We start from the raw sequence: 23,505 nt of genomic DNA, 5'->3' as shown, positions 1-23,505 counted from the left end.
AAACACTTCGAAGTCTGTTTTCAAACCCCGAAAGCCTGTCTACTTAGCCACCTTCAATGTTCGCACACTGAAGCAAGCAGGTCAACAGGTGGCTCTTGCGCGTACGCTGGATTCCCTCTGTATTGATGTATGTTGTCTGTCAGAAACAAGGAAGCAGGACGCAAGTACTGTGATCGAACTAACTGCCCTTATTTTTTTACGGCAGTGAAGCATCAGTGGCAACACTGATGTTGCTGTCTTTGATGATGATTGATGATGGGCCCACACAGATGGATTCCACTGAAGACTTCACGCAAAGTCGTTTGCCTTTTCTGAAACTTTTCGGATTGTATGTACCTGTGAACTCTGAGCGAGATAACTGTTCTGCAAAGCGCTCAGGCTGTTGTTCTTTGATGTTCTCCTAATGAACCGTTGTTAGATCGTCGCTCCCAGCCCCTGATAGAGGTATTTTCATGCAAAAAGTTCCTCCCCCCAACCTTTATTCCATCGCTCCGTTCTGTGCGACTCGTTGTAATTCACAGTTGTGCAATTTCCCAACATCTCTGTTTGGCCCCACAATGCAGCCAAGACCATCGGTAAAGTTAGTGCACTGTTGTAAGCTAGGTCGAAGTAACAATGTGAATTAAGTTTAGCCACACAACGACCACTTTTTGCCGCGTTGTGACCAGTTTTGCATAAGTAAAATTCGGCCTTGGCGAAATACACTCATTTGGAAACTAATTTGGTTTTGCGAGAGACGACTCACCTATAGCCCAACTGAATCTCTCGGTTTTGATGTTTCCAGGCAACTGAATGTGCTGCATCAGGCCGCCTCACGTTTCAATCGCTACGATATTCGAGATATCGCGATACATGTATATATTTGTAATGCACTACTCATAAGGTTGCTGAGGAGTTGTTGTCGATGAGTTTTCAGTAACCCTATGAGTAGTGCATTATAAAATTCGGTCTATTCCTCTGAGTGCGGTGAGCGAACTGAGGTTGACGTTGAGAACGGAGCTGCTGACCATGCCTACGGTGGCCGTCTGAGGAGCATTACCCGTTCCATTCTTGACTACTGGTAACCACTACGAAAAGCCGAACTTGAGAAAAAAACTTGAGGAATCGGTAGATACATCAAGCACTGGCAATCTCTTGAGCATTCACTCCGTCGGCTTGAAACTAAACGGGACAAACATGAGGCTAGAGTTACGGCCGTCCATCGAATTGATACGCATTGCCGGACCAGTTCGGCTGTGCGCTCAGTTCGCACCGGTTTGTAGCCGGATTAGAAAGGACGAAAGCGTTTTGACCGAGACAGCTCGAAATAAGTGCAAAAAGCGGACCTCGTTAGGAGGGAGCAGGCGATTGAGTACCACAAGTTGACTGAAAAAAGATTCGATAAAGTAGAGGGTCTGCCATTCAAAGAGTTATCAAATATCGCAAAGATCCTTTTATCTTCCTCTTTGTCAATCCTATTGCGTTTTAATCCGCAGCGCGTGTGTTGCGTGGAGAAAGTCTTTTCGGTTTTGAAGTCAAGCACCGAGCAAGCAACCTCTTGAGCAGAACATGACAGGCAGACTGTAGTTTGTAGTGGCCAAAGAACCACGTTCTTCGATGTGCTGCTCACTGTCAGGAAGAAAGCGGCGACGATGCAGTGAAAACATACTGGAAGGGAGCGAGTCTGGTCGGTGAGACAAAGTATCCAGTGGGTGGCAGACATGTGGTGTGTGCAACAGACAGCCTACCGCACACGAGACCAGACACTAATCGTCAGGCTACCAAAAAACTCGGACAAAGTCATCAAGACTAAGTGTCCTTCGATTGGCGCTCTGCTCAAGCCGCAAGCCAGAAAAGTGAGCTGTCTGTGCTACTATTGGTTTACTTCGCTGCGTCTACTGACCCTACACTAAACAAAAGTTGAAAGAAAGATGGGGAAGCAATACAGCAGTGGAGAGTAGTGACGGTCAACATGTCAACATCGTGTGTTGACACTGATATCTCACTACCGCGAGATGGACCAAGGTTGAGGTCCACAACTTTGCTCGGGTTAGGATTTCATTGATTTTCTCTGGAAAATTTTCTGTCTTTCCGACACTCATCGAAGAAGTTCATCACTTTGAAGCAAACTGTGCTTCATCGACGAGAGCTTGCAATCTGATTGCTGGGAGCGATCAACATGAACACATGATGTGTGCAGGGATGGCGCCGCGGTCGATTTTGTTGTAGTAAGAAGACACTGACAAAGAAAATTAGTCGAACGTTCATTCCGTGTGTAACATTCTAGGAGAAAGTCTTAACAGAGGTAGTTGCGCCCGGAATGGCGCAGTGTTCCCTCAACTGCAAGGAATATCGATTAGTGCTAACCAAAAGCATAGTTGAACACTGGCTTATGGGACTGGTCTTGGAATAGAATAAATCCCATCTAGGCGCTCTGATTCAAACAAACGTCCTTGAACTCAGAAGTAACGCATAAAGTTGCTGAAAACTCTTCGGCAGCCCATGACTGGCCTCGCCCTTACTGAGGCTCATCCGCTATGCGCACTCCCCGAGTTTTCCTCAACTTTATGTTCTGTCTGAACTCAAATTGCGCGAACATCATAAACGGGGGATTCAGCGGGATTCAGCGTGCCCCCTTCAGGGCCAAATTGAAATGCAGATGAGTGTATAAGTCGAGGTCCTTGAACTTGTGTCTCTGCCAAATCTGTCACGACTTCTGTTATTTGCCCTTTCCACAGGATGGCGTTATCGTCCTCAGTGTCATTACCCGATACCGTCAGAAGTTCGTATCCACCGTATTCTACAAGCCTATACAAGATTAAGAGCTTGGTTACCGCCCCGATCGGGGGCGACGTTGTACAGTGGACAATCAACACCCCGAAACCTGTTCATGTGCTTCGGGCCCACCCCTGGCACAATCCACTTGGCACCCGTGTATCATCATCCCCTCCCCCCACTCCCGTATCCTCTTTACCAGTTGACCGAGTATTGTAATGGCATTTCTCCCGCTCTTTCCTGCTTCTCTAGTTGTCAGTTCGCTTGTGTAACAGACCCCCCCCCCGCCGCTGCCAATGGTCACACCCAATGCGACACTATTTTTCTACGCCTTATCATCCGAGACCCAATTTCAGGTAGTATCATTCTCTCTACACGTTCTGTTTTTTTTTGGAAACTCCTCACAGAGCTGATAATGCTGTTGTTCACTGGTGGACTGGAAGGATGTTCACAACACATGATGGAACCTACTCTTTCTCTCTACTCTGTTTTTTTGGAAACTCCTCACAGAGCTGATAATGCTGTTGTTCACTGGTGGACTGGAAGGATGTTCACAACACATGATGGAACCTACTCTTTGCATTACCGGTCTATTTTACCCTGTATGCTCTGCCCCTGTCTCCCTCTCTTCACTGAGTTGCGTCTTTAAAAATAGTGACTACGAATGCAATCGAACAGCGTTTTGGTTTCGCCTCCCGCTTGGGAAAGATCCGTATGGTTTAACACTGTTTGGCCACTGAAAGGACTCCATCCGCTGGCGATCCTGCGAAATACTGATAGGTTCATTTCTCTTTATCCTGTTCACCGAGTTTGTTAGCTGGTCTGCAAATGTTTCATCATTTCCCCATAAGGAACAATCGTGTGCTGTTCGATGAGTCTCTCCTTGTGGTTATGTGACATGTGACAGTATCTTATATCTTCAACGTGATTGGTTGGTTGAGTCTCGTTTTCTCGTCGGTTTCAAATCTGTGGTGTAGTATCCAATTAGTTTCTCGAATAGCGTCGTTTCATCAGGTTCGGTTGTTCGTCTTGATCGATTTACGTTAAATCTCCATTGCGTCGTGGTACGCAAGTCCTCGCATCGATTGGCCATCTCACTTCCTCATCCTCTCTCTGGTACGTTGTTGAGAGTCTCCTAGCGTTCTTACTGAACTTTGCAAAGTTGTTTGATTTGCAGACCACCTACCCAGTTCAAGGAATGTATCAACAATAAGGTTGTAGCCGGGTTCACGATAGCGCTAACCAGTGAGATATGCATCTCTTAACTCCCACCTGGTGAGCCTCACTCATTCATTGATCAGAACACACTTTCACTTTTAGCATTCAGTAAAATTCCAAGCTTTTGCATTGATCTTGCGCGAGGATCGATGGTTGGATCCGGTCTGGGGAAAGTCACTCCGTCGTTTGTTTTCGGATGGACCGGCTCCACTGATATACATCCTGAGATGGACATATGCTTTAGAGTTCTCCTGGACTGTCATGAAACTTGAGCTCCTTTTACCGTTGTCCGGTTATTCCACCCTTCAAGTTAGTAATTCGACATTGGTAGCAGCCCGTGCGGGCGAGATGCACCAAGTGGTAAGAGCGCGAATTTACTGACCGGAAGGTCCGCGGTTCGGACCCGACCTCTGCCATTCGACTTTCCCTCTCTAGACTTGGGCAACCTGGCAGCATCCCAGCCCTCGTGTGGCATGGCAGCTAGGCACCGAAAGGTTGCTACAGCTGGACGGTTATTTTTACCAAACAACCACAATGTCCATTTAACCACAATAAAACCGCAAAATGAAAACAGAGGAGTGGATGAGGGAGATGTTAACCTACCGGAAGCATTCTCAGGTATCTACATTTCCAAATGCTCAATCAGACAATCTGAAGAGAGAGAGAAGCTGTCAGCACAACACCATTACTTTTAGAGCCTCCAACCGGGAGGGTCACGGGGACCCCACTCTGGAGGGCGGACCGCACGAGCAACACAAACCTTTCGCAACCGCTTTCACACACTTCCGCCAAGTCATGCATGCGTTGTCCACCTCGCGGTTTGCGCCATTCTGAAGAGGGTACGGATAGCGACACTCGTCTCGGTAGACGATGTTTCGACATGCCGCTGCAGTTGGTGGTGCCGAATGTTGTCCGTGGCTCAAACGAATACTCGCTTTCTAATAACGTGTTTGTTGACGCCATCCGATACGAGAAATGCTTCTGAAATATCAGTGGATAAAAACCTGAAGATGCCTTATATCATCTGCCCACAGAGGCTGTCAACCATACAACAAAACAGTCCTTACTTACACACTGATATACATACCGATCTGGTTTTGACGGAAGACTCACCTGGAACCCAGATGAATCGTTCGTTTGTGATGTTCTTCTCACCGTAGTTTGGTACCTTGGGATCCAGTGATACGCGTTTTTGACGCCACAAGTGAAGGAACTTACTTAGCAAACGTGAGTCATGCACTGGTTTCATCAGACGTAGTAAATCCAACTAAATGCCCTCTGTCATGACATCACTCGTAAGACTCATGAAAGGTACCGGACAAACCTGTTGGGGCCTATCCCCAAATCTCTACCATTCTTTTTTCGTAGGTACAGATAAACGGGGACGAGATGGTCCACCGATGTAGAGCATGAATTTACAAACCTAAAGGTCCGTGGTTCGAGCCCGACTTCCCTTGTCTAGGCTTGGGCAACCTGGCAGTATCCCAGCCCTCGTGCAACCTTCGGGTGGCATGCCAGTTAGGCACCAGAACGGTGTTACAGTTGAACGAACAGATGAACATTCAAGTTGAAATTTTAGCAGAATTTCCCGTTTATAGTAAAATTTGACTGAACGTGCTGCACGTTTCAGCCATGTTTTCCCACGACACTGCTGACGAGGTCGGTGAAAAGTCTCGGACAGCCCACCATTAGTTTCACACTCACCGTCTGTTTGAAAAGTACTCATTCATCCTGTCAGCAATCTGAATAGAGCTCGGTTGCAGTCGCTGTTGCTGAAGCATTCAATTGTGATGAGAGTGGAAATGAACGAAGTTGAGAGGGTCAGCACCAGAAGAAGCCGCTGCTGCGTACTGGAGCAGACTTAGGTCCCATTGAAAAGTGCCAATTTGATACCATATTCTAGTAAACTGTCTTCATGGCGCAGATATGACTATTGCTATGGGAGGGGACACACATCAAGAATGGGAGAAATCGCTTGGTCTGAGGAACAGACAGCCTGGTCAGCCCCAAAAATTCAGTGCGACTTAGCTCCATGTAGCTCAGTGATTATGGCGCGAACTTGTCGATCGGAAGGTCTGTGGTTCGAACCCAAACCCGAGCATCTCGAATGTACCTGTCTGGGCATGGGAAACATGGCAGTATCTCAGCCCGCGTGTTTCTTTCGGGTGGCGTGATAGCTGAATCGAAAAGGTTCTGGGACACAGACCGTGTATGATAAGCATAGTCACGAAAACGCTATCTCAAGATTTGGGGCGAGATAGCTCAGCGCGAATTTACTGACCAGAAGGTCCGTGGTTCGAACCCGATCTCTGCATCTCGACTTCCCTGCCTAGGCTTGGGCAACCTGGCAGTATCCCAGCGCTCGCGCTTCCTTCTGTTGGCAAGTCAGCTAGGCGCCGAAAGGGTGCTACAGCTGAACGACTATTACCCAAGGATCGGACTGCCAACTCAGTTCCTGATGGGTTCAAACGGCTCGTCTTTTCACAGAGTTAGTGTGATCACTCCAACATATCAAACAAGAATTCCCCGACGGAGTGGATGAGTCCGAGAGCTCTTGGGCGTAGTGGAAGTGTGCGTAAAGCCGTCTCATGAGTTCGTCGGTAACCAAAAGAAAGGTACCGCTTTTGAACGATACTTCATCTACCTTTGTTCCTCCTGATGATATTCAACCCTTGCTTGGAGCTTCAGAAGACAGGAACCGCTTCGCGGGCATAATGCTTCGATATCGCATATGAGGCAGCACGACTCACTCTCCCTAAGATTCATGACATATTTTCTCATGTTTGAACGGCTCTCAGTGCGAGCAATGTCGCGCTAAGGAGCAGACTCATTCTAGAAGAGTACTTTAACCCCATCTTGCAACACTATCGTGCCATCGTTTCCGGAAGTGTTGCAGATAACATGGTGTCAATTCCTCACGTGGAAAGCGCAATGAAATGGATGATACTGATGCAGTACTATTACCTCTTACGATTTCAGCAATGAGGAAGATGAAACCGGCCACAACCTAAGTCACACACACGAGACGCAAAACAGTGTCTAAGCCGAGCTGTTCGTTTCTCGGTAACGCGCATGAAGAAATGAACGGCGGAGCACAACAAATAAGCGAGAAGTATATAAACAAATGTTGAAAAGCAGTCAGTAAAACACCAACGTGCGAGGTCAGTGTTTCACGTCCAGGCAGAACAAAACAAGCGTGATCTTTCTTTCCGTTTGAACTGATCGATTGGACCAAAGCAACTAATAGAAAAAACATCGATAAATCGAAACCGCACCACACGTCGGAACATGTTGGACACAGGGGTTACGTTCACTTGTCCACAAGGAATTTGACCTCGTAGGGACGCCGTTTACACGTGTACTTTGGTGTTCTTGAAGACACATCAAAACAATCATCCCCGCCCCGAAAAACGTAGTTCGAACAACCAAAGACGCAGTAATGGGGGAGCTAACAGGAAACGTAATTATAGGCCTGCGTTTTATTTCTCGACTCCATGTGCCGATGATATGTGCTAATGGGTGACGGGACCATCAAGCGAATTATTCCCACTACCGTCTTTAGTCTTGTTCAACAGGTGTACAAGGTCGAATAAGATTATCCGAAAATCAATGAAATCGCTACTGAAGAGGCGTACATGAGGACAAAGGTAACTTGCACTGGACGGAGCGAGAATGGCCCTGACGCGGCACGTTAGGTGGACCAGGGGAACGAAGACGGGTGAGGAGAACCAACTGACAAATATGGCAAGGTCAAAAGTCATAAACACAGTGTTTCAGGGCGGATATGTGCTCTGATTTACTGCAGCATGTGGTTCCCTCATGTTATTTTTCGCCCTTCGGTTTTTTTGAGACATCTCGGGACCTATTCTACGTAGACGACATGGAACTGAGAACGACAACCCTTGTTTCCAAGTGGATCTCATATTTGATCAGGCTTGAAAGCGTGTTTGGGCCCCATGCACTGCTGCAACAGGTGCGACCCTGGAATGAGTATAGCTCAGCAGGTCGTCGCTCTACGAGGATTTCATCGCGTGGGACTAAACGCATCGTAGAGTACCAACGCGGACGAGGTCACTGCACACCAACCAGGTAGTCGGTGAACAACACTACTACTAGGGTTAAGTTATAAGGAGCTGAAATGCCGGATAAACAGGAAAAACGACTTTGGTCATTCCCCTGGTTGATAATTACTGGTGTCACTGTTCTGAAAGAGCGTACTTCGTTTTATCTACATGCCGAACACCTGTTGGCGGGCTTATAACTTCTGACAAGAGGGTCACGTGCCCTTTATCTACAGCCGAACACCTGTTGGCGGGCTTATAACTTCTGACAAGAGGGTCACGTGCCCCATTCTATCTACACCAACCTGAAAATCCCAGTAAGGATAGGAGACATCGTACGGCTGGGTTTTCCAGGATCCGACCACATCTTCACTGTACTGATTCCACCGAGAGAACAAAGAATCCGAATTCGCCTCTACATCACTCTCGTCTGAACAGTTCTTCCCCGAAAGTGGCGCAGTTATTCCGGTAAATTCGCAGTGGACTCGCGTTTCGCCCTCATTAGAGCTCATTCGATGGCTGTGCCGGGGTTTGAACTCCGGACATATGACTTGGAAGGGCAGCGACAAGCGCATGCCGGACGCATATGAATTACGACCTCTGAGTAAGTGAACACGTTCAGGGTTACCAGTGCTTCGGACAGACCCGGCTTTACCTGTCAGGACTTCCCAGCCAGGCGGCACTGAACGGCACTGAAAACCGCCGGCTGGTTTTGATTGGTTGCAGTTGGCTGCATGATTAGCAGAATTCGTATTCATATCGCTCTCGTGTTCCCCATCAGTTCCGTCGCATTCCTTTTGGTTTGTCCTAAGTAAAGAGGAGAAGCACTGGAATCCAATCCGGTGGATGTGATCAGCTTGCACGCTTGTAACCCGTTTTTAGTCACTGGTGATAATAATCGCCCAGCAGTAGCACCCTTTCGGTGTCCAGCTGCCATGCCACCCGAAGGAAGCACGGGGGCTGGGGTACTGCCGGGTTGCCCAAGCCTAGGCAAGAGAAGTCGGGACGCAGAGATCCGGTTCGAACCACGGACCTTCCGGCCAGTAAAATCGCGCTCTAACCACTGATCCATATCACAGTACCTCCGGTCAGTTCGCGAGTCATCCTTCACAGTCCTGTGTGTGTGTGTGTGGAGAACTTCCATGGACATCCGAGAGAGAGAATTCCACAAATCCCACAGCCCCCTAGGACAACTGGACAGCTAGGTCAGTCATGCTCGAGTATTTGAATGGAACCAACGACGACAGCAAAGGCAATAACCAGATGGCACATCATGAATTTACAAAGGGATTCTGGTTCCTCTTACCTTTGTCGGGTCATGGTACCAGGCTCCATCGATGAAGTACTTATACTCATGCGTACCCGGAGTGCAGTCGATAATCACGTACACCCCAGAGTTTCTATGAAGAGGGAAGATAAACGATGGCATGCGTGTTAGATGATCGTTACCGAAAAACAATAACACAGGTTTTCAGAGAGTTACGAAAACAAACAGTTTGTAAGAGGGCGACAGTATGTGGCTTTCGTTTGAGAAAATGTGAAATTTTGTGCTGACAGGCCTTCAAGCTGCACTAGGGCGGTGTGAGAATAGACTACTACTCCACCGAGAGAAAAGCATCCGAAAAAGATCCTGAAGGGGAAAGAGGGCATCTGGCCTCAACTGTGAGAGATGGTTTACGTCTGGGATGTGAATTTATATTGCGTTGCGGCTAAGCTGGGGCACTGTTGTGGGAACTGATGATAAGGAACTTGTCCATAAATTAGTTAGGCAACAAGGAGGCGATCAAAATATCATTTGCCATGAGCTCACCTTTTAACCATTGGGATGCGTTTCTCCCAGTTGTTGAACGTCCCGCTAATATAAATATCTTTTCCTCCACCGTCCCACCGGAACACCGTGGGACATTTGAGTTCGGAATCCGGAGTCTGATGATTGAATCTCTGCTGGTGAGCTGTCCGACGGGCTGGTCGAGCGAATGTGTGAGTCAGCGTGGTCGGTCTGTCCACGGTAACCGGTGAGCTGCAGGTACTGGCTCCTGATTGGGCTAGAAAGAGACGCCGATCAGTTGGACTGGGACAACCGGTGCTAGCCGGCCGGTGCTTGCGCAAAGAATTATCCCGGAGCAATTCGTCTGGATAGGGATCTAAATTCTGGTGGTCTGTAGTGGCGGCGGAGGTTGTGGCAGGTTTGCTCAACGAGGGATGATTATTTATGGAATCACGTAGACTGGCGGCACGTAGCATTGACGTGGCCTCATCAATAGCCATCCGGTCTACGCCGAGAAGTTCTCGAACCGCTGTCGGGGAGGGTTCGACCAACTCTTCCGAATAATCTGGCGGGGCAGATTTGGACAGGTCCTTTACCGAAAGGAATGCATGAGAGATGGAATAATCAATCAACCAGCGGGTTACTCGGCACACGACACAGTAAAATGGCCACAAATAAGCAAATGACTTGAAACTACACCAAATGCAGAACGAAAGGGTAACTAGCAAGTTATGGAATTTGATAGATATTCAGCTGTCTGGATTGCCGAATCGATTGGTGCAAAGCATATTAGAGAAGGTGAGGAATTTCGGATGGGAGAAAGAATAATCATGGGAACATTATGGCACGCTCGATCTGGTGGTTGTTACTGCTCCCGCGTGGGCAAAAGCTAGAACGGCCCATCCATCCTACTACCTCACTAGTTCCAACTTGGAGGGGATTAATTGGGGTAGTGTGTGTGTGTGTGTGTGTTGATTTCTTCGAGTTCATTCAACCCTTTGTGAGGTGGACGCATTGTTGTTGCTTTTCCCGTTGCCTGTCTGTCCTATTATTCGATTTGAAAATCGTTATCGATCGATTCATAAGCCGCATGCTTGTGAACTCTTGCAGTTAGATCTCTCAAGGCGATGAGTTGAACAGTGAAATCAACCCAAAATATCAGATGAACGTTGTTCACATGAATTACTAGAACTCATGTAGTAAGGTAATTGGGGTGTGTGTGTGTGTGTGTGTGGAATGAGATGGTGAATACAGCGTTGCGTAAACTGCAGCGGCAACGAAAGGCAAAATTTCTAACACAACTGTGGCCTGTTTGTGAGAGAACCCCGACGAGGAAGGCAGTGTGTGTGTTGGGGGGTCGAACCATGAGGCAACTGGTTCGTATGACCAGACCTCTAAAATACTCACGGCAAAATGAATTGGAATATACAGAATTTCGTAAGGTCCGTGCTCGTTTCCTAGCTGTTGACCTGAAGCATGACTATCGCCGTGTACAATTCATCCATTGGTAAAACCTGCCAGTGGTTGATCCTCTCACGACAGGTGAACTGAAGGAGACCTAAATCTTCATCCGCCTCCAAACTACTCACAGCTCTTCCAGGTTAAACAGACAGTCTCCTGCTGAGACCTGTTTATCTCGCAGCTTTCAAATAAAGAAGTCTTCGTACTTGATTTTGACTACTCTGGTTCAACTTCGGTCTATCTCGTTGCAGAAAAACACTCATGTATCAGGTTGAAAAGAGCTAAGTCGACGAACTCAGATCGTTCAATCATGTCTCATCAGTTACCACTGTAATGTGGACACAGAAAGAGCACACATAAACGCGTGAGTTCATCTACCAGGTCCAGTATAGAGGATTTTTGGCATCAGTAGTCAACAGCGCAAGCAGAATCATGGGGGAACACTTTAATACAACGTAGGAACAAGGTGGAATCGAATGGGGAACAGGTGAATTTTACGAATCAAAAGTGATGGTTTCCCTCCGAGGTTAATACATTCACTGATCACATGTGCTGCTCCATTTGATATCACAGATTGCCTCATAATATTTTCCACTGTGAGCCATCGTAGATCCAAACGGGACTGCCAGTAAGGTTTCAGTAACAAAACACACTTTCGCAACCGAATGGTCTAGCGGTAGACCAAGCGCTGAGCCACGTGACTTTTTAAACATTGATCTTTCACGCTTTTTAGGGCTCATCACACGTGACACGACGACCTCTGAACCTTCCGTCTGACATCACGGGAATGACTGACGAGCCAAGAATGGAAAGTTTGAAAAATAAGTGTGTTTATCGACCGCCGGATTATGAAGATGGAACCGCTTTCCATATGAATATCAAATGAGACCATAATCATCGATCCAAACTGAACTATGCTGCGATGTTTGGACCCATTATTCCAGCAGAGTCTTTATTCCTTTGGCAAAGGTCTCTCGGGCGGTAACTATTGCTTCACTCACCAAACTGGTTTCCCTTCCAACACGAGCTTCCGATCAAATTGATGGTCCTATCGAATCTCAGATATCTGCTTTCTTCATTCAAGGTTGTGCTTCGCTCCGTTCTCTTCTCACCTGTACGTACCATCTGTATTCAAACCGAGGCTCAGTTACGACTGGAACCAGATGAAAATGGCGGCAGGTTACCACACCTGGATAACGTCGAGCTGCAGTCTACCGTCCAACCACTACTGGTGAGGCTGATGTGCTTGTTCGAAATCGCCACAAGAGTGCAATTCAAATCATGAATCGAATCGAAAACGGATTAAAAACGGCACGGTTGGGCAAGTCTGGTCAGACGGTCCGAACATGTACGTAGGTGGAGGCAACGCGATAGGTTCGGTGAGTGTAGACGCGACACGTCCAGACCAAGTGCGCGAATGGCGATGAGGGAGAGCGAACGAGCGAGCGATCAATTAGTGTTGAAAACAGTGGTGTGGGAAATTTGCGAGCAATTTTCTGGTGTTTCCCACAAATTCATTTGCATCCCACATCATATATGTATATAATGTGTATTCTTAGTTAGTTTTCAGCCTTCGTCTGTGGCTACGTACGTCGGACGATCCTTCAAGTTCCGAGGGTTATGATGAAGTTCTTTGTAATGGTGAAGGGCAAAATTGACTGAAATTAGCGGACTAGGACAATCTGATGAGTCACGAGGAGGACGAAACCGATAGTGATGAGTTTTCGCTAATCTTGTGCACAGTACTCATGAGATTGCTGAAAGCTCTTCGAAAGTTTACCACCGGTTTTGCCATACTTTGGTCTCATCAGGTAAGTGGAGTCTCTTAGTTCGCGTCATGAAAAATAAAATTCAAATCGTTCAGCTGTAGCACCCGTTTGATGTCCAGCTGCCATGCTACACGAAGGAGGCACGAGGGCTGGGATACTGTCAGGTCGCCCAAGCCTAGACAGGGAAAGTTGAGGAGCAGAGGTCGGGTTCGAACGACGGACATTCCGGTCAGTAAATTCGCGCTCTAACCATTTGGTCTATCTCGCCCCCCTAGTTTACGTCAAACTCAACCCAAATTGAACACGGTTCGCAGAATGCACTCATTCGCAAACTAATTTAGTATTAACGAGGGATTCCACTAATCTCTCTCGTTTATGATATGGAAAAAATCGCTCAGCTGTGACACCCTTTCGGGGCCTAGCTGTCATACCAGCCGAAGGAAGCACGAGGGCTGGGATACTGGCAGGTTACCCAAGCGTATAGAGGCCGGGTTTGAACCAGACCTTCCGGTCAGTAAATTCGCGCTCCAACCACTTGAGCCATCTCCCCCCTCAACCGGCTCTAGCTATTGAGCCATGTCAAGGTCAAAGTCCTACAAGATGGTGCTTCACGAACGCGTCTCGGTGTCGCTAGGAAGAGCACAATGCGGCAGATGTACCGGCCCTACTGAACCTGCGTTGACTCTACTGCCGCCCCTAACCGTTGCAAGGCTGTAGTCGATAGGAAGTCGCGATTAATCGATAGGCTGATCAAACGCGCCAACTGCAATCAGACCAAGACGGTCGTAGTCTCCTGATCCGTCTCATTCGATCTGAACAGCAATCGAGAATGCAATTTCTATGACCCCATTCTTTTCATCACATCTACTTCTAGGATACATCAACTCAAACAAGGATTCTTTTGATAGAGGGGCGCGATCAGCAAGCAACTCACCAGTAGACCGGAGTTTGGAGTGCGTATAGATAAATTATCAACTTATCAAGGCTGCCACCCGATCAGCGACAAAGCAACCAATCGCCTTAAATTAGTTTCAAAAACAAAGAGGTCCACTTACTTTGAACTGTGAATGAACAATATGGAAAGTGAAAAATTTGGCACGATACCAGATTACAAAAAGTTGGCAAACTCTACTAAACCGGGCTCAAACTATAGCTTGACGAGAGAGAACAGCCCCCGAAGGACGGGAATTAGTTCTGTTATTGTTCCAACAGCAGATGAGTGGAGAGTGAGCGTCATTGTTCGGATTGAGACTACTGATCGTAAAACAGCAATGCGTCATTTACGAATCAAGTCAGCTTAAACCTCATCCGAGCTCAAGATAGCTCAGCGGTTAACGTGAGAACTTGGTGATCGGAAGGTTCGAACCTAAAGTCGGTATCTCGACTGCTCCTGAGCAATCTGGCAGCCTATCTGAGCGCTCGTGCTTCCTTCTAGTGTCATGGCAGCTGGGCACCGAAAGTGTGTTACAACTGTTATCAAACCTTATCCGTGGTTAAAGCCAAATATTGGGTGGCTGTGTGGTGAAAACTTGCCAGACGAGTTTCGATTAAGGGCTGGGCTATGGCAGGCGAGTGGTGATACGGCTTGCTGCGCAGTGACCGATAGCTGTTACTTGGAGCGTTGAGTAATACGGATTCGCCCGAAATCTTGGCCCCGGCGGACGGGAGTTACAATCAGTCGCAGAAAGTAAAAGCATTTGAATTTATCGCCTATTTGAAATAAGCACTTGTGGACGTAACAAACTACCAGCAAAATTGCTGAAAACTTTTCGATATCATCATGATCATGATCATCATTGTCAGCTGTAAGAACCGCGTACTTATTGCACAGTGGTTGTAGCAGTCACAGTTTCGTTCACCGATGATTTGGGGAGGTGGGGTAGATAGCTGCATATTGGAGGCGAGCTGATGAATTGTGCGTAAATACAGCACTGTCAGTGGACTGTTAAGCGGGGGAATTGGGAAGGAAGCTATGCATTGAAGGCGACAGCCTGGATGCACGAGGGCGCGACTGGGCCATTTCTGACAATGTCTCCAACCATTGATGTGGCCGTCTCAGGGTCCCCATCCAGGAAGACAGCAATGACCAGCGCATCCGAATTTGCTCGTAATGGCTTTTATACTTCACTGCCAAGTCATTGTTTGACCGCCTCTGACTTGTTTCCACCCGTCACGTGGTTGTGGAAAAAGAACCCTCCGGGGAATTCGGTCGACTGGCATACGAAGTGCGGGACCAAGCTTGCGCGACCTGGGCAGTGTGATCAGTTCATCTATCGAGTTATTTCTTCCGAATACCATTCGATGTACTTCAGCATTGCTGATCCGGTGTTCCCACCAAATTCGTGCGATGCTCCGAAGACATCGATGGTCGAACACTGGAAGTCTTTTGCTGTCCTCGGAGCGCAACGACCAGATTTAGCAATATGGATCACCCTGCAGCATTGTAAACTTGACCTTTGACGGAGAAGCGGCTGTTACGCCTACGCCACAGGTGACGCAGGTTCACAAAAGCTGCTCTGGCCTTCCCAATCCGGATGGAATTATCATCTTTCGCGAGACCACCGGGGGTGATACAGCTGCCCAGGTAAACAAATTTGTCTACTATCTCAATCGGTCCATCCGCAAGCATCTCGCCCATATGATGGTATACGAATGAGTATAGTTCACTAATTTTGTGCAATTTGGGTACAAATAGAACATGAGGTTGACGGAAACCCGGGGACTCTGGGCCATTTCTGACAATGTCTCCAACCATTGATGTGGCCGTCTCAGGGTCCCCATCCAGGAAGACAGCAATGACCAGCGCATCCGAATTTGCTCGTAATGGCTTTTATACTTCACTGCCAAGTCATTGTTTGACCGCCTCTGACTTGTTTCCACCCGTCACGTGGTTGTGGAAAAAGAACCCTCCGGGGAATTCGGTCGACTGGCATACGGAGTGCGGGACCAAGCTTGCGCGACCTGGGCAGTGTGATCAGTTCATCTATCGAGTTATTTCTTCCGAATACCATTCGATGTACTTCAGCATTGCTGATCCGGTGTTCCCACCAAATTCGTGCGATGCTCCGAAGACATCGATGGTCGAACACTGGAAGTCTTTTGCTGTCCTCGGAGCGCAACGACCAGATTTAGCAATATGGATCACCCTGCAGCATTGTAAACTTGACCTTTGACGGAGAAGCGGCTGTTACGCCTACGCCACAGGTGACGCAGGTTCACAAAAGCTGCTCTGGCCTTCCCAATCCGGATGGAATTATCATCTTTCGCGAGACCACCGGGACTGCTACAGCTGCCCAGGTAAACAAATTTGTCTACTACCTCAATCGGTTCATCCGCAAGCATGTCTCGCCCATATGATGGTATACGAATGAGTATAGTTCACTAATTTTGTGCAATTTGGGTACAAATAGAACATGAGGTTGACGGAAACCCGGGGACTGCGCTTGCTTGATGAGTCCAGAGAAGTGCGAAACAGGTCATGGGCTGTCGAGGAGTTTTCAGAAACCTTATGAGTAGTGTATTACGACTATACGATGTGTCACGATACTGGCGTATCGTAACAACTGAAGCCTGAGGCAGCCTGGTGCAGCACATTCAGTTACCAAAGAACATCATAAACGAGAGATTCAGCTGGGTTCCAGGTGAGTCTGTCGTCAAAACCAGTTGGTGTACAAATGAGAAGCAGTTTCGCTGGCCTCTTTCAACACAACCTCCGGAAGAACCCAAAGAGCCTGAATGGAACACTAGAACCAACCCACCGTCGTGATCGGAAATCCAGTGTGAGATATCATTACTCCAAGGCACCCGGGCCGGATGGTCTGCACACTGCACTTTACAAAGATGATGACGCCCCGGTGAGCAGTTTGACGGCCCATAACGGAAAAATTGAAACGAAAGCAGAAAACAAGTGGAATAGGGCACTTCAGAAAGGTCGCAAGACCATCGCAGCATCAACCTGATAGCCGTGGAATTCATTAATTTGCGCAGGGACAGATTAGTGAAAATTAATCTGGATTTCGCCCTGACCGAAGATTTGTCAAATATCTTCACCTCGAGACAAGTTCTGAAACAGCGCCATCTTTTGAGACGACTGTTGGTCGTTTCCCTGAGTTTTCGGGTTACTTTTGTTTCTGTCGATCGTCGGAAACCACGTCGGCTTTCGGCTATCAGAGGCATCATCCCCTTTTAGTTTTTGTCATTTGTAACACTGGCATTGTATGCGAACTCGTGTGGGTGCGCACAGGTATACAGCGTCCAATCACGTAAGACGAAGCTGTCCGTTATTAACATTTACCTTCAACATTGTTACTGACGTGCTACTTTAAACCGCTCTGGCAACGTCAGAAAACTCGGGGATCCAAATGCTCCCGGGGATTTTTCCCACAAACGTCGAGTACGTACGCGATATGATTTCCTTGGTTTAAATTTTTCAAAGATCCAAATATCCGGACAATTCTACCGCAGAGTTTGGTATGTGCTTCACATCTGAACAGCGTAAAGTGGTGTCGCAGGACGGAGTGGAATGAAACCAAAAACACTGCAGACAAGCAGATAAATTTGGTTACCTGGGAAGTTGCATAAGTTCCGATGGACTGGCTGGGGACGAGATTACTTCTCGAATCGGGACGGCTAGGGCAGCTTTTGCTAACTCCCGATACCTATGACGTCGGCGTGAGGGTGATGATGCGACCCATACTGCTTTGGGGATCAGAAACATGGTTTGTACGCGCATAGGATGTACGAAGACTATCAGCACTTGACAACCAGTGTCTCCGAAGCATTGACCAGGTTTGATGGAAACATCCGATTAGGAGCGAAGCATTACACCAAGCGCTTTGGAGGAGATGGGAGGCGCCCGATACGGATGAGCCACTCACGCTTCATAGGTTACATGCCAGAAGACCGTCTACTTTGCATAACTCCGTTTGCACAGCGTCGTGCTGACCGAGAGGCGGACAGTCTATGAAAGCATTAACCAACGAACTGACGTCTCCTTGCATGGGCACCTCGGGGTTCAAACTCATCAGTGATTTATGACACTGGCTCAATCAAAAAATGAGTGTTGCTTCTATATCAAAGCTATCGTGTTCATCGCGTAGCCTTCATGTTTCCAGCTCACTCAACTAGCTGGAATGGTCAAAATTGCGAATCCGCATCAGCACTGGGTGCACTCTTAAACTGAAGTGACTGCTGACGCTACCGTTACACATCAAGTGCGTCCAAACCGCGAAGAAGGCTCGGCGAATGTAGTGAACTCAGATCGGTAAACTGATCCCTGAGTGAAAGGCAATGAGTGGATCAGATTGCTCCTTTCAACCAAAGGATAGAAGGACTCCAGTGGAATCCGTTGAAACCCTGAACTTTGAGCGTGTAAAGGAGACGGTATTCTCCTGGGGACGGACTTATATCACAGGTAAGTAAATCCAAGTCATATTCACTCCGATTCTAAGTTGCTTTGATGTGACCAGAACAGCGAAGAACAGAAGAGAAAAACTCATCCAACAGTGAGTGGACTCTGCGTGCGTGTACACATACGCACACAAAGACAGACTGACAATGGATTGAACAACACAACTGTACAGGCAAGCGCATTCCATCAATGTTTGCGCACGCACACAAAAACGTCCAAGTTCATTTGGTTGAGGTCAAGAGAGCAGTGTGTGCGAAAAACCGCATCAATGGTGAGCGGCATGCACAAGAATGATTTGACAGGTCAGGGTCATGCAGTTACAGACCAATCAACGGCCGGGGTGTGCACCTACGCACTTAAACACGCCCACACATCCGATTCGCCGAGCAGCCCACTCACTGACAGGGTTACTACGCCGCACGGTTGAGACGGTATACGTGCAGATTAACCTACTGAGTGAGGTGCGCGCGTGTTGATGATCAGTCACGCCGGCGGATTCAATCAGACCAGGAGTAGGAGAGCGGTCACCCCATGCGTGTCCATTCAGTGTGTTCAAAAACGAGGAAGACGTCAGACGGTCGTGCTGATTCCGAGTGAATATAAACGGTGGGAGTGAACGGGTAAATCGTGGTCTTTTACAGAGCGCTTTAAGTAAGTTTCCCCCTTTTAATGACCACTTTCCATGCTGACGCCACTAGAACACGAACCTAAATGATAGTAAGGAAATAGTCGTCCAGCTGTGACACCCTCTTGATGCCTAGCCACCCGAAGGAAGCACGAAGACTGATCTACTGCCTGTCGGGTTGCCCAAGCTTACGCAGGAGCAGTCGAGATACTGAGGTTGGGTTCGAACCGCGGGTTTTCCGGTCAACAAGTTCGCGCCTTAAACACTGAGTTATCATCTCGAGCTCACTCGAAGCTGGAATATGTTGACACACACGGCTCCCTACACACCAAAACAAAAAGTCAGCAAGACAGGATTAGGGGGTTAAAATTTGTCTACACGAAAATATCTTTGTATGTTGGAGCCCTGGTTACCTGACTTGTTTATCCAAGACATGTGTGAAAAGAACCTTAGTCTCATTGAGTGGAGAACGGCCACACTCGACCACCCGGATAGCATACCGTCTGCGCCGCTCGTTGCTTTTTGTACCTAACGTCCTAACGGTTCCATCTTTTTGCACAGTCCAATTTTACACGGTTCAGAGAGACCTAGTTGATTGCGCTAGCGCAATACATTTCTGAGCGTGTTTGCACGGTCACGATAAAAGCTTCGCAGTTTCGCTTTCCCTCCACGTCAACACAATTTTTCAACAACACGTTTCCAGCCTGTCTGATGGCCACCTAAGAATAGCACCAGTGGAGGACCTGAAGAACAAAACAACTAGCTTGCAGCCATTAAGACGGAATCGAGGAGGCATAAGCCGATGCTGCAAGTGTGAAAGGCCTGTCCACTGGAGGAATCCATGTCGTTCTACCCAGCCACTTGTAAATAATAAAACTTTACTCCTCTTTTGCTGGGTGGAATGTGATTAGCGCAGTGACACAGGCTACCATACAGGCCGTTATCGAGATAGACAGGAAGAGGGAGCTGTGCTTGATTGATACAAGACCGGGGGTATCGCTGAGGCGGGGAGGCAACGAAGCTGAATGCATACCGTGCGCGCTAGCCGTGAGAGCAGTGGGTGGCTACCGACTGAAAATTAACGGGTTGTCAATGCACTCAATACGCCTAGGCGACAATTTAGTGCAGCACGCGTTTCTGATCAGCTCAGACAATTTTGGGAGCAGATTTTCTCAAGAGCACAGATTCCGTGGTTGACCAAAAGTGGATGTTGGAGCTTTAAGCTGTCGTGCACAAAAAACAGAAGCGAATGGGAGCGCATAGTAAGGGAGAAATGATTGTATGTAGGCAGTGGACATCATCATCGACAGCGGTAAAAACTGATTCCTGACTGTCACCCAACCGAGAGAGAGCATCCTTATGAAGAATGGAAAGGAACTGAAAGATCAGGTACAGGAGTTTTGGAGACTTATGTCAACGGCAGAGCTTCTGCACCGTAGGCTTGCTCTGAAACAGACAGCTGGAAATCTCGTGAGGCAGGGCGCAGTTGGTGAAATGGATTCAGCATCCTTTGAAAAACCTAACAAACAGGATTCAGAGACGGACCAATGATGGCTAGCCAGTTCGATCGAAAAAAGCTACACTTTGGGCCGGAGTACGAAAATTCTCCGCAATTCTTCGCATTTAGCCGATAACTGGGTTTCTAAAGCGTCCCCAGGTCGAGTACAGTGTGAGAGGAGTAAGTTAGGCTTCTACATCGACCTGCGACAGTATGTTGGGAAAGCCTTGCCTGGGGATGCGGCCATCACGACAGTTGGAAATAGAAAAGCTCCGATGCATGCGTATGTGTGTGGCAATCCCAGTAGACTATGAACACTGGCAAAGCCAGTTAATTTGCAAGGAATAGGTTTAAAAGTTTAGATATCTAGAGTAAACGCGTATTGCTCAAGCAGATATTGAAGAGATGTCATGCGGAATAGCAATGTAATTATCCGTTCGGTCAATCACAGCGAAGAATGCACGATTGTTGAGACCTACTTCACGCTTGACAACTGTGTGCGACCCATTGCTATCGTTCGTCCGACAACATGTTGTTATCAAAACCTGTCTACACCGTATCAAGATACAAAGTGCAAACCAATCGATTGCATCTGTCTGTCGTTCATTTCTATCCGTTTTTCGTGAAAACCGAACGCAGAGACTAAAGGCAGAAACGTACAAAATTCCTGGCTGGCATAACTGAACCCTTCGCCTTCCTATCTAAACCGTAAGTGGTCAAACAACACAGGTTTTGACAATTTCCAAACATCTTTTAGGTTTTCCGACTGTTGTTGAAGTACTTTGAAAGTTCTCCATTGAACGATGCGTAGTCATGGATAATTTCCACACGACAATTTGACGTTTGATCAATTTGGTTTGATCTGTACAGTACGTCCCCTCGAAGAGATCCTTGTGTGCGTATGCCCATGGTTAAATTATCGGTTAGTCACCTTTAGACGAAGACAGTCTGCCAAAGAGACGTTTAGCTGTAGCATCCTTTCAGTGCCCAACCGTCAAGCCACCAGAAGGAAGCACGAGGGCTGGTATACTGCCAGGTTGCCCTAGAGAGGGGAAGTCGAAAGGCAGAGGTCGGGTTCGAACCACGGACCTTCAGGTCAGTAAATTCGCTCTCTAACCACCGAGCCATCTCGCCAGTGTGCCAGATAAGTGCATCAGACGAGCACTCTGAAGTGGTGGTGAACTAGACAGTCCGGGTCGATGGCATTGTGGAAAGGAAATCAGCCTCTCGTATTAATGTCTGGCGAGGGGATTGTCTTCCCGAGAATGGGCAAGCATCCACAGCCTGGAGAATTGTCTTGTCAATGGAGGTATTGTCTCTCGGAGGTTCCCTTCGGAAGTTTGAGTATTGCTTTAGACAAGAGTTACAACTGGGTCGCTCTGGTGCCAAACGGACTTGATAAACTCGGGAACGCGAAGTATAAGGGCGGCGATTGAGACAAGGAGAGTTCATTGAATTAAGACGTGAGATTAAGAATCAGTGTGTACCGGACCAGCATTAAATGAATCTAGCTTCCTTCCGAAGAGACCATGTGGAAAGATCGGTAAAAATCGTCTTTTCTGGGTGTGCGTGCAACTGATGGCTTGGTCGTTTGCCACGTATGCCGAGTAACCGTCCATCGGGAAGGGTGCTGTTTTCCACGACAAATTTGGAGTGGCGCAAGTCGGGAAAAAGGGGACGTGGCAAAAGGAACTGAGAGAGATTACCAGAACTATTTGCCATAGACTTTGGGGTATCCGCACACGTGGCCAGACCGATGTAAAAAGTGTTCAGGATGTCAGTTTCTCTTTGGATTGTTTGGAAATTGAGGCACTTGGAGCATGGATTGGCAGTTCTCTGTTTCTATCCTTGGGGCGAGATGACCCAAGTGGTTAGAGCGCGAATTTATTGATCGGAAGGTCCGTGGTTCGAACCCGACCTCTGCCTATCGACTTTCCCTGTCTAGGGTTGGGCAACCTGGCAGTATCCCAGCCCTCGTGCAACCTTCGGGTGGCATGGCAGTTAGGCAACGAAAGGGAAGGGGAGCTGAACGAGTGTTTTCTATCCTGTTACGGGGTTTTATTTGAACAGTCTGACATGGTTTCAAAGCATCTGGGCCTCAGTGTGTGTTCTCTAAATCTTTTATTCTCAATGGCAATGATGATTAGGAACGGCCGGTTGCACCGCTGCTTCATGAGTGTGTGGGGAAGAACTAGTCGGCTAGTTTGTTACACAAGATGAATCTGCGAAACTTTTGAAATAGATACAATTAGGAAAGCAGGGAGACCTGGTTAGGCGTCCCGGTTTATTGATCCCTCCAGAGACATGATATAATATGCACCCAAAATTGAACTGACAGGCGGTTCTTTTAGGAGTCTAAACTTTAACAAAGGAGATTAATGAAAGGTGAGCTCCGCAGACAGGGACAGCCCTAGTCGCTTAGAGGTGATTTCCAGATAAGCTTGGCGACCTTTTCTAGTGTTTGTACTGAGTTATCTGCCAATCCTGAACAAACAAGCTAGCATAGTTTCACGCCATTCCAACATACTCAACAGATCAGAAACAAAGTACCATGACCAGGTGAGAAGCATCTCCTTATTGAGCACACCAGAACGGATCGATGTGCTCAGGTTTAAGCACGAATTCACGTAAAGAAGTGTAGAAATCGCTATTTCGAAAAACCACCGCACGGTCAAATGTACTTCAGGTTCTTGAACAAGCCCTGAGACCATTCGGTGTGAAGCAAGACACAACCACCAATACTCTCGAATGTGACAGGCGTACATGCCAGTCCCCTTCGAGCAACAGTGCAAACTGAATTCAGACAGCGAAATACACTCATTTGGAAACTAATTCGGTTTTGCGAGAGACTCATCTGGAACCTGGCTGAATCTCTCGTTTGTGATGTTCGCTAATTTCGTGCAATTCGGTTTCAAGTAGAACATAAGGTTGACGGAAACCC

At 47.7% G+C, this 23,505-nt stretch overlaps 2 protein-coding genes across 2 annotated transcripts in view; one reads left to right on the top strand and one right to left on the bottom strand.

Moving 5' to 3' along the window:
• Positions 1 to 7,015, top strand: part of T265_09630 (hypothetical protein) — a gene marked incomplete at both ends in the record, with an annotated part of 18,438 nt that extends 11,423 nt beyond the window's left edge. Inside the window, one exon of the mRNA XM_009175760.1 lies at positions 6,952 to 7,015. Coding sequence (XP_009174024.1) covers positions 6,952 to 7,015 — 64 coding nt within the window. The remainder of the gene's footprint in view (positions 1 to 6,951) is intronic.
• T265_09629 (hypothetical protein) overlaps positions 1 to 23,505 on the bottom strand; it is a gene marked incomplete at both ends in the record, with an annotated part of 62,808 nt that overhangs the window by 29,629 nt on the left and 9,674 nt on the right. Inside the window, 2 exons of the mRNA XM_009175758.1 lie at positions 9,340 to 9,433; positions 9,844 to 10,391. Coding sequence (XP_009174022.1) covers positions 9,340 to 9,433; positions 9,844 to 10,391 — 642 coding nt within the window. The remainder of the gene's footprint in view (positions 1 to 9,339; positions 9,434 to 9,843; positions 10,392 to 23,505) is intronic.

The sequence above is a fragment of the Opisthorchis viverrini genome, assembly GCF_000715545.1.
Source record: "Opisthorchis viverrini unplaced genomic scaffold opera_v5_289, whole genome shotgun sequence".
Taxonomy (NCBI): Eukaryota; Metazoa; Platyhelminthes; class Trematoda; order Opisthorchiida; family Opisthorchiidae; genus Opisthorchis; species Opisthorchis viverrini.
The sequence above is the reverse complement of the archived record's forward strand: the minus strand, read 5'-3'. Positions and strand labels throughout refer to the sequence as shown.